This window comes from Mirounga leonina, unplaced genomic scaffold (genome assembly GCF_011800145.1).
Source record: "Mirounga leonina isolate KUSES-001 unplaced genomic scaffold, KU_Mleo_1.0 Mir_94, whole genome shotgun sequence".
NCBI classification, from domain to species: domain Eukaryota; kingdom Metazoa; phylum Chordata; class Mammalia; order Carnivora; family Phocidae; genus Mirounga; species Mirounga leonina.
In genome coordinates, this window is record NW_023270855.1 from 41,118,848 (window position 1) to 41,133,740 (window position 14,893).

Sequence of the window (14,893 nt, forward strand, 5' to 3'; positions counted from 1 at the left end):
AGAAGTGATCTATCTAATCAGTGTTCTGTGAGCAGACTAGAAGGAGAGAGTGGGCACCATTTGGGAGGAACCAGAGTGAAGGTGCAGGTTTGGGGAAGGGAACAGTTCGTTTTTTTGTTTTTTTTTGGTTTTTTTGAAGTTGTTTTTGTTTATTTGTTTGTTTTGTAATCTCTATGCCCAACTTGAGGCTCAAATTTACAACCCCAAGATTGAGAGTCACATGCTCTTCTTTTTTTTTAAAGAATTTATTTATTTATTCATTTATTTATTTTTAAATTTTTATTTATTTATTTGACAGAGAGAGACACAGCGAGAGAGGGAACACAAGCAGGGGGAGTGGGAGAGGGAGAAGCAGGCTTCCTGCGGAGCAGGGAGCCCAATGTGGGGCTCGATCCCAGGACCCTGGGATCACGACCTGAGCCAAAGGCAGACACTTAACGACTGAGCCACCCAGGCGCCCCTAGTCACATGCTCTTCTGAACGAGCAGTCCAGGCCCCCCTAGTGAGAAGGTTTTGAGTGGCCTGTGGCAGGTGCCATTCATGCCTTGGACTCATGGACTTACCAAGAGCTTTTGGATTTGACCTTGAAGAGAAGAATTCCATGCAGATTTCACACTGAAAAGGTTGTCTTGCCACAGAGTGGGTAATGGATTAGAGGGGCTGGAGTGGAGGTGGCTATCTACCAGGGAGATATGAGGTGAGACTCATCTGCAGTGAAGGGCCACGCAGGTCTGTGTCTGCCATTGTAACTGAACTACATGAGTTTGCTCCTTGGTGAATCACGGAAACTACACGAGGTGGAGTTGTCACACAATGGAAGTTTTATTTGCAGCAAAGAAGGAGATCACAGGGAATAACATCCAACCCTGACTCTAAGAGCAAAGGTCGACTAGGTGCCCCCTAGGGTTAGGATGAATAGAAATGGGAGCCTTGGGTGCCTAGCTGGCTCAGTCAGAAGAGCATGGGACTTTTTTTTTTTTTTTTTGAGATTTTATTTATTTATTCGACAGAGACAGAGACAGCGAGAGCAGGAACACAGCAAGGGAGAGTGGGAGGGCGAGAAGCAGGCTTCCCGCTGAGCAGGGAGCCCGATGCGGGACTCGATCCCGGGACTCCAGGATCATGACCTGAGCCGAAGGCAGTCGCTTAACCAACTGAGCCACCCAGGCACCCGAGCATGGGACTTTTGATCTCAGGGTTGTGTGTTTGAGCCCCACAGTAGGTGTAGAGATTACATAAATAAGTAAATAATTAAATAAATAAACTTTAAAAAAAGAAGAAGAAAAAGAAATGGGAGCCTTGTCATCGTATGTAGAAGTAGGCATAAGGTCATGTATGTGCCTTAAGGAAACATGCCTACACATACCTTTCATGTTATGTAAATGAGGCTTATGCTTCTCCTTGTGTGAAGACTTTACTATTATGATGAGGTAAAGGTACCTGTCAATGACTCCATGGGTCACTCCATGGTCCATCTGCCCAGGCATGAATCAGGGGTTAAGCTCAAACTGGTCTGGGTGGTCTGGGTTGCCAGAACTCTTCATCCAGGCAGTCATTATTGCTTGAGGGGTAGTTTTGGTTTCCATCACAGGATGCTGTGTCCAGGGGTCTTTTGCCTGAGTTAAAAGATAAGCTGGAAAGGAGAGCTTAGGGGAAAATGTGGGACAAAATTTAGTGGGTACTAAAGTACCCACTAAAGGTCAAGTCTTGGGGTCTAGCTGGTGATACTGGGACTATGCTCTCAGAGCTGAGTCCTAAAGCCCAGAGCTTGTGTGTATCCTCCTGATTTCTAGGGGGCCTATAATCTTCTGGGATTTGGGAAAGCCTCTGCTCTAGCATGGGGTGGTCTTCATAAAGAGGAAACTCTCAGGAACCTGGAGGGACCCAGGCAGTGAATCATTAGTCTGAGTCCAAATGGAGACAGCAATGGCCAGTCCGGGAGACCCAAGAATACAGATTATTTTCCCTTGACAACAGCCAGTGAGAAGATGAGAAGACAAGGAATGTTTTCTGTCTGTGGAAATCTCTGGGGGCACCTGGACTGGGAAGACACAAGTCTTCCAGGCTGTTCCTTGGGCTGGCCTGGAATCCTGGTTTTGTGTCTGTCTGGTAGCCGACTCTGAGAGCCCTATGGGTTACAATGGGCCTGTGTCTTTGGGTTCCTCAACAGGCCCAGGTCACTAAAGCTGACCATTACCTGGAGGGTTCTGACCTGTGAGGAAGGAGCCCATACTGCTTTATTGGCTTAGGAAATCATTGGAACACTTCTGGCCTCAGCTTTGTTATCAATAAAACAGGCTTAACTAATGATCTCTGAGGCATTGTTTCCACAAGTGCCTGGAAGGATGGTGATGATGATAAACATAATGGTTAACATTCATTTTTTGCTTTGCTTTTTTTTACTTTTAAAATCATGTTTATTGGGGCGCCTGGGTGGCTCAGTTTTTAAGCGTCTGCCTTCGGCTCAGGTCATGGTCCCAGGGTCCTGGGATGGAGCCCCATATCGGGCTCCCTGCTCCGCAGGAAGCCTGCTTCTCCCTCTCCCACTCCCCCTGCTTCTGTTCCCTCTCTCACTATATCTCTCTCTGTCAAATAAATAAATAAAATCTTTTTTAAAAAATCATGTTTATTGAGGTATAATATAGATGCAATAAAAATGCACAAATTTTGGGGCACCTAGCTGGCTCAGTCGGTAGAACATGCGATTCTTGATCTTGGGGTTGTGAGTTTGAGCCCTAGGTTGGGTGTAGAGATTACTTAGAAATAAAATCTTTTAGGGCGCCTAGGTGGCTCAGATGGTCAAGCGTCTGCCTTCGGCTCGGGTCATGATCCCGGGGTCCTGTGATCAAGTCCCGCATCGGGCTCCCTGCTCCTTGGGAGCCTGTTTCTCCCTCTGCTTCTCTCTCTCTCTGTCTCTCATGAATAAATAAATAAATAAATCTTAAAAAAAAAATTAAATTAAATTAAAAAAAAACAAAAACCAAACCTTCTTTGGGTGATTTTAAAGATAAATAATATCTTTAAAAAAATTACAAATCACCACAATCAAGTTATAGAACCTTTCCATCACACGAAAGTATTCCCTTGTACTTCTTCATAGTCAATCCCTTCCCTTCTCTCCCTGCCGCAGGAAAAACTGTTCTGATTTATATTACTATAGATCAGCTTTGCCTTTTTTAGAATTTCACGTAAGTGGGATCATACAGTATGAACTCTTTTGGGTCCGACTTTTTTAAAAAAGATTTTCTTTATTTATTTGAGAGAGAGAGAGAACAAGAGAGAGAATGAGCGGGGTGAAGGGCAGAGGGAGAAGCAGACTCCCCGCCAAGGAGGGAGCCCGGTGTGGGACTCAATCCCAGGACTCCGGGATCATTATCTGAGTTGAAGGCAGACACTTAACCGACAGAGCCACCCAGGTGCCCTTGGGCCTGACTTTTTTTGCTTAACATAGTACATTTGAGATTTAGTGGTGGTGGTGTGCATACTAGTTGTTCACTCTTTTAAAAAATTTTTTTTTTGGTATTCATAATGTTTACCATTTTACTCATTTTAAGTGTATAAGTCAGTGACATTAAGTATATTCATAATGTTGTATAATCAACACCACTATTTCCAGAATTTTTTTCATCATCCAAACAGAAACTTTGTACCCGTTAAACAATAACTTTATTTCCCCTCACCCCCAGTCCCTGGCGACCTCTATTTTACTTTCTGTCTCTATGAATTCGCCTATTCTAAGTACCTCGTGTAAATGGAATCATAATACAATGTTCCTTCATATCTGTTTTCTTTTTTCACTTAGCACGATATTTTCAATGTTCACACTAAAGCATTTATCAGTTTCAGTCATCTTTAAGGCTGAGTAATTCCATTGTATGTATATACCACTATTTGTTTACCCATTCATATGTTGATAGATGCTTGGATTTGCTCTTTTTTTTTTATTGCTGAGCAGTATTCCATTGTATGGATACACCACAATTAGTTTATCTGTTCATCTCATGGACGTTTGGATTATTTCCTATTTCTGGCTATTAAGAACAATCCTTGAGTGGGCCTATGCATTCATTTCTCTTGGGTAAATACTTAGGAGTACAATGGCTGGATCACATTGTAGGCATGAATTTAGGTTTTAAAGATTTTTTTTTTTTTTTTTTAATTTATTTCTTATTGGAGAGAGAGCATGTGCACAAGCAGGAGGAGGGGCAGAGGGAGAAGCAGGTTTCCCGCCGAGCAGGGAGCCCGATGCAGGGCTCGATCCCAGGACCCTGGGACCATGACCTGAGCTAAAGGCAGACGCTTAACGACTGAGCCACCCAGGCGCCCTTGAATTTAGTTTTTAAAGAAATGCCAAGCTTCTTCAAAATGGTGGGAAATTATCAATGGAGCACTCCACAGCCTTGCCAGTCTTTAATTTTAGCCTCTTCCTTGGGGTTGTGGGAGTTCTGATTAGAATGTCCCTGATGAATAATCGTATTAAGCATCTTTTCATGGGTTTATTCGCTATTTATATTCTTTTGTGAATTATCTGTTCAAATCCTTTGTCCATAAAAAAAGGGGGGGGGTGTTCATACCTATTTTCGGAATTAATGTCTGCCGGGCACTATGCTCACGAGTGCTCTGGCTTTATATGCTTTAACTAACCACCGCCCCGCACAGCGGAAGTAACGGAGCAAGATCGGCTGGCGGAGAAGGGTCTGGATCGCTCCGATACCGGAGGGCTCGGACGTTTCTGGGCAGGGCCCAGAGCTCTTGAAGGCTCGCGCCATGATTGGCTGAAGGAGCACTTCCTCAGGCACTTCCGACTCCCGGCCAGCCCAGAGCATCAGTAATTGGCTGAGCTGGCCCAGCGCGAGTCTTTCCGGGAGTTGTAGTTCTTGGGGCTCTGCCGGGGACGCCGGGAAGGACCAGTGGTCAGAGGCCAGGAGCGGCAGTTGGGCTTGGTTGAGGCTGCTGACGCTATGTCCCGCGTGTCGGTGCCCTGCCATGTGAAAGGCACGGTGGCCTTGCAGGTGGGCGACGTGCGGACCTCCCAAGGCCGGCCTGGTGTGCTGGTCATCGATGTCACTTTCCCCAGCGTCGCGCCCTTCGAGGTGAGCAAGCCCCGTGGGCGCGACCGGGGCTCCTGGGCGGGGCTGACCTGGGAACTCGGGCGTGTCCCAGGCATTTAATCTTTTACCGAAAGCCTCTGCAGCGTCCTCGCCCTTGCAAATCAGTTAATCATTTATTTATTACTTCAGTAAACACATATTTACTAGAATGCGGATTTCTGTCCCGTTCTCTTCAAGACTCTCCCCGATGTCCAGGACAGGGCAGGCGTAGAAGTGCCAAGATAGTAGGGTGATGCTGGAAATACAATTGTGAACCAAACAGAGGTGAAAGGTCATTTTGTTCCTGGCCACTGGGCTGGGGATCATTAGACAATGAGTTACCCCCAAACCTGCCTCCTGTCCATTCCCTACAGTCCCTGCTGGAGGTCAGGTTCAGCACATTGCTCCTCAGGATCATCCCAGTGGCGCCAGTTTCCAATCTCCAGTTGCCCGTCCACATCTGCGGGCAGAGTGACTGACACTACAAGGCCTCAGCACAGAGAACAAAGTCCACTTTCTGATGGCTTGGCATTCGGAGCCACTCTGTGTCTGTGCCCTGCCTGCCTTTTGACCCCATGCACTTTGTCCCATAGTGTGTGGTCCTCTTCCAAGCTGTTCCTTACCATAAGCTGGGAAACTTCATTAAAGGGCCCAACCCTGTAAATACTGATTCATTATGTCTGGGTGGAGCCTGTACATTTATATTAAAAACAAAAAAACAAAAACCAAACCTTCTTTGGGTGATTCTGATGAGTGTCCAGTGATGAGAATTGCTGTAGCCAGGCTGAATCACTGCTGTTTCATCCTTTGGTGCCCCTTTGCTTATGATAATTTTTTTTTTTTAAGATTTTTATTTATTTATTTGACAGAGACACAGCGAGAGAGGGAACACAAGCAGGAGGAGTGGGAGAGGGAGAAGCAGGCTTCCCAAGGAGCAGGGAGCCCGATGCAGGGCTCCATCCCAGGACCCTGGGATCATGACCTGTGCTGAAGGCAGACGCTAATGAGTGAGCCACCCAGGCGCCCCTGCTTATGATACTTTTACACTCTCTCTGTCCCAGTCCACTTGGTGAACTCCTCCTTCTTGAGGCCTCATCTGTACATTTTCTGCCTTCTCCAGAGTTAAGGTTCTGGCAGCATCTTAGACTTGTGAAAAAGATCTGCGGTCATGGTTTATTTGCATGACCTGCTCATTTGGACTGTGAGCTCTTCTAGGAAAGTGAAATTGTCTTTGGGCCCTAGTGGATGCTTGTTGAAATTGCTAGATTGGTAGACGAGTACATTCCTAAGGGGAGGAGGAGATGGTACATGGTACATTTGAGCCTCTCAGGCCCTGGGCCTGGGTCTGATTTGTCATGGTGGGTTGTGTGTGCTCTAGTTACAGGAGATCGTGTTTAAGAATTACTACACAGCCTTTCTGAGCATCCGTGTTCGGCAGCACAGCTCAACGCACACCCCGGCGAAGTGGGTGACTTGCCTGCGGGACTACTGCCTCATGCCCGACCCGCACAGTGAGGAGGGAGCCCAGGAGTATGTATCGTTGTTCAAGCACCAGGTCAGCTGGGACTCAGCATGGCTAGGGAAGTCCAGATGAGGGCTCTCAGGGGGCCTGGGGATTGGACCAGGATACCTGGAGGGAAGAGGGGAGGTAAGGCTGGCCTGGGATTGTACCTCGGAGGGATTACTGTTCTTTCCTTCCTAAAGGCCTGGGGAGGCAGTGTCTTGGCTCACTGCTGATTGGGAGGCTCTTGGGCAGTGAGCTAGGGCCTCGCTGGGTCCTTGTGTGTGTGTGTGTGTATCTATGTCAGATGCTGTGTGACATGGCCAGAGTACTGGAGCTGCGCCTGATTCTGCGACAGCCATCACCACTGTGGGTGTCTTTCACAGTGGAGGAACTGCAGATTTACCAGCAGGGACCAAAGGTAAGTGCCCAGCTCAGGGCTGTTGGTTGGCTCTTTCTCTCGGAGGCTCTTAGCTATGGCTAGGAGAGCTGGGTGTGGGGCTGGGAGTGGACGGTAAGACTCAGAAGGAAATTAGCCAGGAGGGAATGTTGGAAGCTAAGGGTGAGAGGTGAGGTCATGTCTTCATATCCTCTGACCTTTGAGGCCACCTGCCTCTCTCAGAGCTTGAGTCTTCAAGTGCTGGGAGATGCTTCTGTTCCTTGTGTTCCTGGGGCTTCCTGCATCGCAGAAGAGCTTAGGTAGTCTCTAAGCTCTTAGGTAGTCTGACTTCCCCTTGGACCTCTTGGACCCCTGAAGCTCAGCTTTGAAGCTCAGGTGCCCTTCTCTCTTCTCTGAGGACCTTGAAATCTGGTCCTAGGGCTTTTCCATTCTGCCTCCTTCAGGGCCGTATGCCTTTGCTTTGCAGAGTCCCTCCATGACCTTCCCCAAGTGGCTCTCCCACCCAGTGCCTCGTGAGCAGCCTGCTCCCCTCATTGAGGTAAGCCCTCATCGTGGGTCAGAACCATGTGTGAAAAGCTCTTGTATCCAGCACAGGCCCAGGCGGGCCTCTTTCTACAAGAATTTGGGGCTGGACCCAGGGCCCTTTGTTCACTTTGTGCCATCTTCCTCTTGGGGGGTCCATGGGATTTGAGGCATATCTGAATGGGGCTGGGCTGCGTCCTGCACATGGGGCCCCAACCTCATGTTTTGCAAGTCACCTGGGAATGTTACTGGTCTCAGTTGGAGGGCCCCATAGCCCAACTTGGTCTCTCTGGAGCTTTAAGGGCACTGCTGGGGAGATACCCATGGCCACTGACCCCTCCTTCTGGAGCAGGGTCTCCCAGACCCCAGCAGGGTATCCTCCGAGGTGCAGCAGATGTGGGCGCTGACAGAGATGATCCGGGCCAGTCACACCTCCACAAGGATCGGCCGCTTTGATGTGAGTGATTGCTTCCCTCTGCTTTGCTCCCATTGCCCTGAGCGGGTCAGATCTCATAGTCTTTTGTGTTGCAGGTGGATGGCTGTTACGACCTGAACTTGCTCTCCTACACCTGAACTGTGGCTGTTAGCCAAGATGTTGGCCTTCTGTGCCCACCCAGACCCGGTTTGGGCCACCAGAGGCTGGAGTGCTTTCCCTGTGCATTCCGAGTGTTGCCTGCATGTTCACTGGGTCTGGGCCACGTTCACAGATTCAAGATTCCTGGGGGCTCACTGTGTTGCTTCAGCATGAGCTCTTGGCAGGGGTGCACTCTGTCCTCATCCGACTGCAACCTGAAACTCCTTTTCCTACCCTAAAAACATTTCAGTTCTACATACTAAGAATCCCCTTGTGCCCTCTGCTCCTTCTGCCAACATGCACATTCCAGACTCCTGCCTGCTCCTTCACCCTGAGTGCAGTGGGTTGGGGTGACCTACTAAACCTGCTCTAGCTGTTGCTGGAAGGCTGCTTGCTGTAGTCTTCGCACTCAGGTAGTTTGGAAGCTTGAGGGAAAAACAGGAGCCCATTTCTTCCTTCTGCGCCCCCTAGTGGTCTTCTTTCCCTTTGTGTTACGCCCCTAAGAAGAAATTTCCTGTCTTAACTACCTGCTGCCTGCCTAGGGAGCAAAGCTGGGGATTTGGGCAGCCTGAACCCCTTGGTCCCTGAGCTTGCTCCTGGATGCATGTTCAAATGGGTCTGCCCATCCAGCCTGGGCAGGTGCCTCCGGCAAGGCCAGGGTGCGAGAATGAGTTCCGGGACCTTTGTGCCCAACGCACGTTCTTGTCCATTTTCCCAGCTGCCCCCTTCCAAGAGTCATGCTCAGTGTGATGAAAGATCAGCCTTGGTAGGGTGTGGGTCCAGGTGAGCGCTCTCAGAGAGGCTGAGGGCTGCTACAACCCCAGGCCTGCTGCTGAATAAGGCAGGCTGCTCTTACGAGAAAGTCTTCCTTTTCTGTTGTTTCCTGGCTTTGCCCCCCGGGGCTGTGATGCCGCAGCAGTACTGTAACTTGTGCTAGACCTGGAAAATTGGACATCTGTGGGGCTCAAAAGCTTTCTGGAGGAAGGTCAGCCCCCTTTTGGTGGCCACCCTGTGCCCTTACCAGAGTTCTTGCAGGTGTTGCCCGCATGGTCATTTACTTCGCCCCATTCAGCTTCTGTTAGGAGGGTAATGACCACAATCCTGTACTCAGGGAGTAGCAGCCCTCAGAGAGAGTGTGAGAGAGAGAATGTGTGTGTGTCAGAGAGTGGGGGGAGGTCCCTGGGGCGGTGGTGGGGACTGTGCTTCATTCATACCCAGCACAGGGCCTAGTGTGCAGCAAGATCAATAAATACTTGTGGAAAGCAAGACTACTGGCTGCCTGTGTCCTCCCAGCGCGAAAGCCGGAGACCCTCACTAGAGGCCAGATTACTGATGTGCTCCGCCTGCCAGGCCGGCTCCACCCTCCTGCGTCCTCTCCACCCCCTCCCCTCCTCCCATGTGACCCTACACTCCTGATGTCCTGAATGCGCAATTCAGGCCTTTTGGCCCTTTATAGAACTTTGGCCTTCTGGAGGCAGGGCAGTCAGCAAGGGGAGGTCTAGCCCCCAGCTCTGTCTCGGAGCAGCTTGACTGGTTTGGACCGCCTAATCGGCCCTGGAAGATCAACTGGAAGTGCCTGGGGCTGTTTCCCTGCAGATTGGAGTTACTGCACACTGCCCGAAAGCCCCGCCTGCCCTTGGGGCTGCCTGCCTTTGGGGCCGCCCGCCCCTTCTGATCCCCTTTGTGGGAGAGAGACCTGTCCAAGCAGAGCCGGGACTACATCTCCCAGCGTGCCTGGCAGAGTGGCGGCCTCCGTGCGCCGGCTGCACCGGTTGCGGGCAACAATGCAGCGGGCAGTGAGCGTGGTGGCCCATCTGGGCTTGCAGCTGAGGGCGCTCCCGTCGGCCCTGGGCCGTCCGTTCAGTTGTGCACAGGTGGGATCGAGGGTGCCGGGGCGTGGTGCCAATTTTGGAGGTGGGGGAGGGAGGAGGGTGGAGGCCGGGACAGGTGGCCCTGAACCCAGCCACCCGCAGGATGTGCTCCGCAGGACACCACTCTATGACTTCCACCTGGCGCATGGTGGGAAGATGGTGGCGTTTGCAGGCTGGAGTCTGCCTGTGCAGTACCGGGACAGCCACGTGGACTCACACCTGCACACACGCCGGCACTGCTCGCTCTTTGACGTGTCCCACATGCTGCAGGTGAGCCAGGGGAGCACGCCAGCTGCCCAATCAGGGCTTCCTCCCCGTCTACAGTGGTGCAACCCTTGGCTTTGTGGGGAGCTGGATTCCAAGGGCCACCACCCTCGCAGAAGAGGTAGGTCCCCGGTGTCATAGACTGTGGCCCCCAGGAAATGAACTCAGAGGGTCTCTTGGTTGTCTCCTCTTTAATCTCTTCAGCCTGCTCCCACTCAGTGGTGTGCCTCTGTGTCCTGGGTTCCCCAGGGCTGGCGCCCATTCCCATCGACTCTCCTGGGTGTTGGTTTGGAAAAGGGGGTATTTCAGGATGGTGCTGGGCCCTTTCAAGTTTCCTAACCTCCCCCACTGCACCCTCTCCTGTGGTGGCAGAGGTGGGGGAATCAGAAGGTGGGGCTCTGCCACCTGCAGAATCAAAGGACTGCTCAGGCATTTTGGCTGAGTCGGACTGGGTTGTGAACAGCAGGGAGGGTGCCTCCTTGCCCAGTGGCCTGAGGTTTTTGATTTCTTTCCCAGACCAAGATACTTGGTTGTGATCGGGTGAAGCTGATGGAGAGTCTAGTGGTTGGAGATATTGCAGAGCTAAGGCCAAACCAGGTGGGTCCCTCTTCTCTCGTATTTCTGCTCAGTGGGTGTTCTTAGTCTTGAGCCAGCAAATGGGAGGGGTGGGGGCGCAGCCAAGGCTCAGACACAGCATCTCAGGGCTTGCAGTCTTGGGGGATGGGGTCCCTGAGTCATGTCCAGACGTCCAGTTATCTGCAGGGAGGGGGCTTATTCCGTCCTTAACCACATCAGGCTGGAAAGCCAGAAACCCAGGTTTATGTCCTGTTTTGTGACCTTACATGCTGTCAGACCCCTTGCAATGCAAAGGTAGTCCCTAATCCAGCAGCCTCATCATCACCAAGAGCTTGTTAAGAATACACTCTCAGGCCCTGCTCCAGACCTGCTGAATCAGAACCTGCGTTTTAACAAGATCCCCAGGTGATTCATGCGATCTCGCAAACTCAGGCTGTGTCCATCCAGTGGGGAGGCTGTGAGGCCAGCCTCACGGTATTTTGGAGTATTGCTGTGGCACTCATGGGATCACCAGGATGGACTTTGAAGTCTCTGTCTTGGGGTTTGGGGCATGGACTGAGTTGTCTCAGGTCTGAGTGGGATGAAGTAAGTCCTAGATGTCCTGGATTAAGTGTGAAGTGGGGCTCTCAGTGCTGAGTGGGGAGAAGTGCAGAGGCCCCACCAGGTCAGGGAGGTCTCCCAAGATGGGGAAGGGGAAAAAACTTCTCTCGGTGCATGAGGATCAAAAACCCCGGGCTGGGCAGGGGCATGGGCTTGCCTAGCCTTGCTCCTTGCTCCTCCTCCCCTCCCAGCCCTTTGCCTGAGGGTTCATGAATTGTGGTGGCTGAGTGGGCCAGGGGTGTGTCTGACTCATACTTGACCTGGGCCTCCTGGACCTGGAGGCAAAGATGTTCCACTTTGGCACTAGGGGACACTGTCGCTGTTTACCAATGAGGCTGGAGGCATCTTAGATGACTTGATTGTGACCAGCACCTCTGAGGGGTACCTGTATGTGGTGTCCAACGCTGGCTGCTGGGACAAGGACTTGGCTCTCATGCAGGTACGGCCCCTCTGTGTTCTAGGTACCCTGTCTTCTTTTCTCACAGAGCAGCATCCTTGTTGTCCAGGATAGACCTGGCAGGGACAAGGGTCTCAGACAATGGCTCTTTGAGTGAGTGAACAGCAGGCCAGAGTGGGCCCTCCATGGAGAATGCCAGGTTTCAGTGATGGGGGGAGTAGGGAAGGTGAGACTGGCCCTGGTTCCCAAGCAAGCACCCTCTGGTGAAGGTGGAGGCTGGAGCCCGATGTGAACACTGGCAGACCTGGGCTTGGGTCATTCCTACCACTTAGTTGTATGACCTTGTAAGATGGAACCCAGCTTACTCTGCCTTAGCTCTTCAGCTCTCAGCCCGCAGTAGGTGCTCAGTAATCCCAGAAGCTGATGTGGTGTTTCTGTCTTTCCTTTCAGGACAAGGTCAGGGAGCTTCAGAACATGGGCAGTGACGTGAGCCTGGAGGTGGTAGATAATGCCTTGCTAGCCCTGCAAGGTGAGCAGGCCAGGCTAGGGTTGGAGCTGACCTTGGCCTTGCTGGCTTTTTTTGACTGCTCAGCACAGGGGCCATTCCAGGAGGGAGGTGTGGATGGTGTTGTATTTGTGTGCCATAATTCTAAGTTTGCAATTAGGCCCTCCCTCCACCTGCTATAAGGCTTAGGGCCTGTGGGCAAGAGCATCTCTCCGACCTGCAGAGTAGGACTTTGCTCAGGGCTTATTCTGGCCCCTGAGTAGGTCCAGCTTTGAGGGGAAACTGGGACCTGGACACTGGGTCACTGGCTTCCTGGGCCTAGGCCCCACTGCGGCAAAGGTTTTGCAGGCCGGCGTGGCAGATGACCTGAGGAAATTGCCCTTCATGACCAGTGCTGTGATGGAGGTGTTTGGTGTGTCCGGCTGCCGTGTGACCCGCTGTGGCTACACAGGGGAGGACGGTGTGGAGGTATGTCAAGATGTCAAGAAGTGGGTGTAGGGTAGTGTAGGGCACAGGACTCTGGAGCCAGTTGCCCCCTGCTCTCTGGTGTCGCATGCAGATCTCGGTGCCGGCGGCGGCAGCAGCCCGCCTGGCAACAGCTCTGCTGGAAAACCCAGAGGTGAAGCTGGCGGGGCTGGCGGCCCGGGACAGCCTGCGCCTGGAGGCAGGCCTCTGCCTGTATGGGAGTGACATCGATGAACACACCACACCTGTAGAAGGCAGCCTCAGCTGGACATTGGGTGAGTTGGGCTAGCACTCAGGGACTGAATCCCAAAGGCTGGAGTGGCCAGCCCATGACTGCTCCCAAGGTTGTGTACCCTGGAGCAAGTGACTCAGCCTCCCTAAGCCTCCTTTCCCTGAAGGTGCGATTGTGGCTTTGCCCATTAGATGCTGAGGATCTTCAGCAGGCTGAGGTGGGCAGCACAGCCTCTAAGACCTGGGGACAGGATGTGGGTGGCTGACTGCATTGCAGGGGAGAAATGGGGCTTGGGGGAACCTGAGCAAAGGGCCCTCACTGCTGGTTGGATGTTATTTGGGGTCCTTGTAACTAATCTCCTGGGGCCAGGGGTCTTACGGACTGTGGCTTAATCCTGGTGTGTCATGCTTCAGGGAAGCGCCGCCGAGCCGCCATGGATTTCCCTGGAGCCTCGGTCATTGTTGCCCAGCTGAAGGGCAAGGTGCAGCGGAGACGTGTGGGGTTAATGTGTGAGGGGGCGCCGATGCGGGTGCACAGCCCCATCCTGAATACAGAGGGCACTGTGATTGGTAGGTGGACCAGAAAAGTTGGAGGGCCCTTGTCCCTTCCCCAGGAAGGTGGGCATTGGACTGGCAAGGTGATGCTGACATACGGCCTCTGCTCACACAGGTGCTGTGACCAGTGGCTGCCCCTCTCCCTGCCTGAAGAAGAATGTGGCCATGGGTTATGTGCCCTATGAGTACAGTCGGCCAGGTACCCCGCTGCTGGTAGAGGTGCGGCGGAAGCAGCAAATGGCTGTGGTCAGCAAGATGCCTTTTGTGACCACAAATTACTATACCCTCAAGTGAAAGTGGCTTGGGACAGGGCCCCTCCCATCCAGGAGCCTGGACCTGGAGGGCATTCTACAAGGGTTAGTCAAGAAGCTGAGGCTGAATACATTGGGGGTAGGTGGCTAGGGTGGAGGTTGGTTCTGGTTATCTGGTTGAGGGCGGCCCATAACACCTGTTCCCACCCCCCTCCTGTGCCTCTAACTTTAAGAGCAAGGGACCAGCTCATGCAATGTCAGCCTGTGGTTCCACGGACCCTGTTCTCGTCTGCCTGCTGGAGGGCTGTGGGAAGCTTTAGTTCGGCATCTGTCCCTTCCACTCTGCCACGTGCTGGCTGTGGAGCAGAGGTTCACATTTAGGGAGGGGATAAGGCCCGCCCAGCCTACCTCACCATGGTTTCTCACACTGCAAGGGGCTTATTACCTTGGGTAGTGCCAGCCACCTCCTTCAGTTTACTTTCCATGAATGCAGACTGGGGCCTCTCCCTGGGTAGGAATGATTCCTGACTCACCAAGGGCTGGCCCTGTAGGGCTGCTGTGCCTGTGTAAACTCGGGGACAGCTGAGGAGGCACAGACTCACTCTTCCACATTCCCAAGTTAGCCCAGCCTGCTGCCCAGTAGCAAACCATGCCAGGCTCACCACCTGTCCTGAGCCCCAGGGCTGTTGTAGGACAGGCTGGGCCTTCTCCTGGACTTGACTTACCCTGGCTGCCCTTTGCCCCTGGTGCCCATTACTGGACTCCACTGACCTCTAAAAAAACATTAAACGAGCTTCCTTTTCTTCTTGCTTGCCAGTGTCTAGCTTCATTGTCCTTTGTCCACATGGTTCTTGGGGTGCCAGCCCAACGTCTGCTTGCCTGGCCTCTGAGGCAGGCTCAGAGTGGGTTCTCCCTGAGAGGGGCAGGTCTATAAAAACGAATGATAGTGCCCCTCCCTGTCAGGCACTCACCACTGCTCCTCCAGGGAGCTGGTGTCACCTCTCCACCTCTGCAAGTCGTTGCATTCTAGGCGCTGAGGGGCAATGTTCCCTCTCCAGTCTCCCCTGTGCATGCACACCCTTGTCCTGTCT

At 52.3% G+C, this 14,893-nt stretch overlaps 2 protein-coding genes across 4 annotated transcripts; both read left to right on the top strand.

Moving 5' to 3' along the window:
- Nucleotides 1-4,848: 4,848 nt before the first annotated feature.
- Nucleotides 4,849-9,349, top strand: NICN1 (nicolin 1). 2 transcript variants are annotated; one of them, XM_034997677.1, is made up of 6 exons: nucleotides 4,849-5,093; nucleotides 6,469-6,645; nucleotides 6,899-7,012; nucleotides 7,458-7,529; nucleotides 7,866-7,970; nucleotides 8,045-9,349. In XM_034997677.1, the coding sequence occupies exons 1-6, from the start codon at nucleotides 4,962-4,964 to the stop codon at nucleotides 8,084-8,086; spliced, it is 642 nt and encodes a 213-aa protein (XP_034853568.1). In that variant the 5' UTR covers nucleotides 4,849-4,961; the 3' UTR covers nucleotides 8,087-9,349. The 2 variants fall into 2 exon arrangements, with proteins under 2 accessions (XP_034853568.1, XP_034853569.1); XM_034997678.1 differs by having other exon boundaries at nucleotides 4,892-5,012.
- Nucleotides 9,350-9,581: 232 nt separating this feature from the next.
- Nucleotides 9,582-14,611, top strand: AMT (aminomethyltransferase). Of its 2 annotated transcripts, XM_034997676.1 has the most exons (9): nucleotides 9,582-9,961; nucleotides 10,061-10,228; nucleotides 10,739-10,819; nucleotides 11,706-11,837; nucleotides 12,246-12,324; nucleotides 12,623-12,768; nucleotides 12,860-13,040; nucleotides 13,411-13,566; nucleotides 13,667-14,611. In XM_034997676.1, exons 1-9 carry the CDS (start codon nucleotides 9,872-9,874, stop codon nucleotides 13,843-13,845), a joined length of 1,212 nt encoding a protein of 403 aa, XP_034853567.1. In that variant the 5' UTR covers nucleotides 9,582-9,871; the 3' UTR covers nucleotides 13,846-14,611. The 2 variants fall into 2 exon arrangements, with proteins under 2 accessions (XP_034853567.1, XP_034853566.1); XM_034997675.1 differs by having other exon boundaries at nucleotides 9,582-10,228.
- The last annotated feature ends 282 nt before the right edge of the window (nucleotides 14,612-14,893 follow it).

Excerpts from the sequence above, each read along its gene's own strand:
- NICN1 (XM_034997677.1), top strand. The coding sequence starts at position 4,962 with ATGTCCCGCGTGTCGGTGCCCTGCCATGTGAAAGGCACGGTGGCCTTG. Across the intron at positions 5,094-6,468 it reads CCAGCGTCGCGCCCTTCGAG|TTACAGGAGATCGTGTTTAA; the intron begins GTGAGCAAGCCC and ends TGTGTGCTCTAG. Across the intron at positions 7,971-8,044 it reads CAAGGATCGGCCGCTTTGAT|GTGGATGGCTGTTACGACCT; the intron begins GTGAGTGATTGC and ends TTTGTGTTGCAG.
- AMT (XM_034997675.1), top strand. The coding sequence starts at position 9,872 with ATGCAGCGGGCAGTGAGCGTGGTGGCCCATCTGGGCTTGCAGCTGAGG. Across the intron at positions 12,769-12,859 it reads CAGGGGAGGACGGTGTGGAG|ATCTCGGTGCCGGCGGCGGC; the intron begins GTATGTCAAGAT and ends TGTCGCATGCAG. Across the intron at positions 13,567-13,666 it reads TACAGAGGGCACTGTGATTG|GTGCTGTGACCAGTGGCTGC; the intron begins GTAGGTGGACCA and ends CTGCTCACACAG.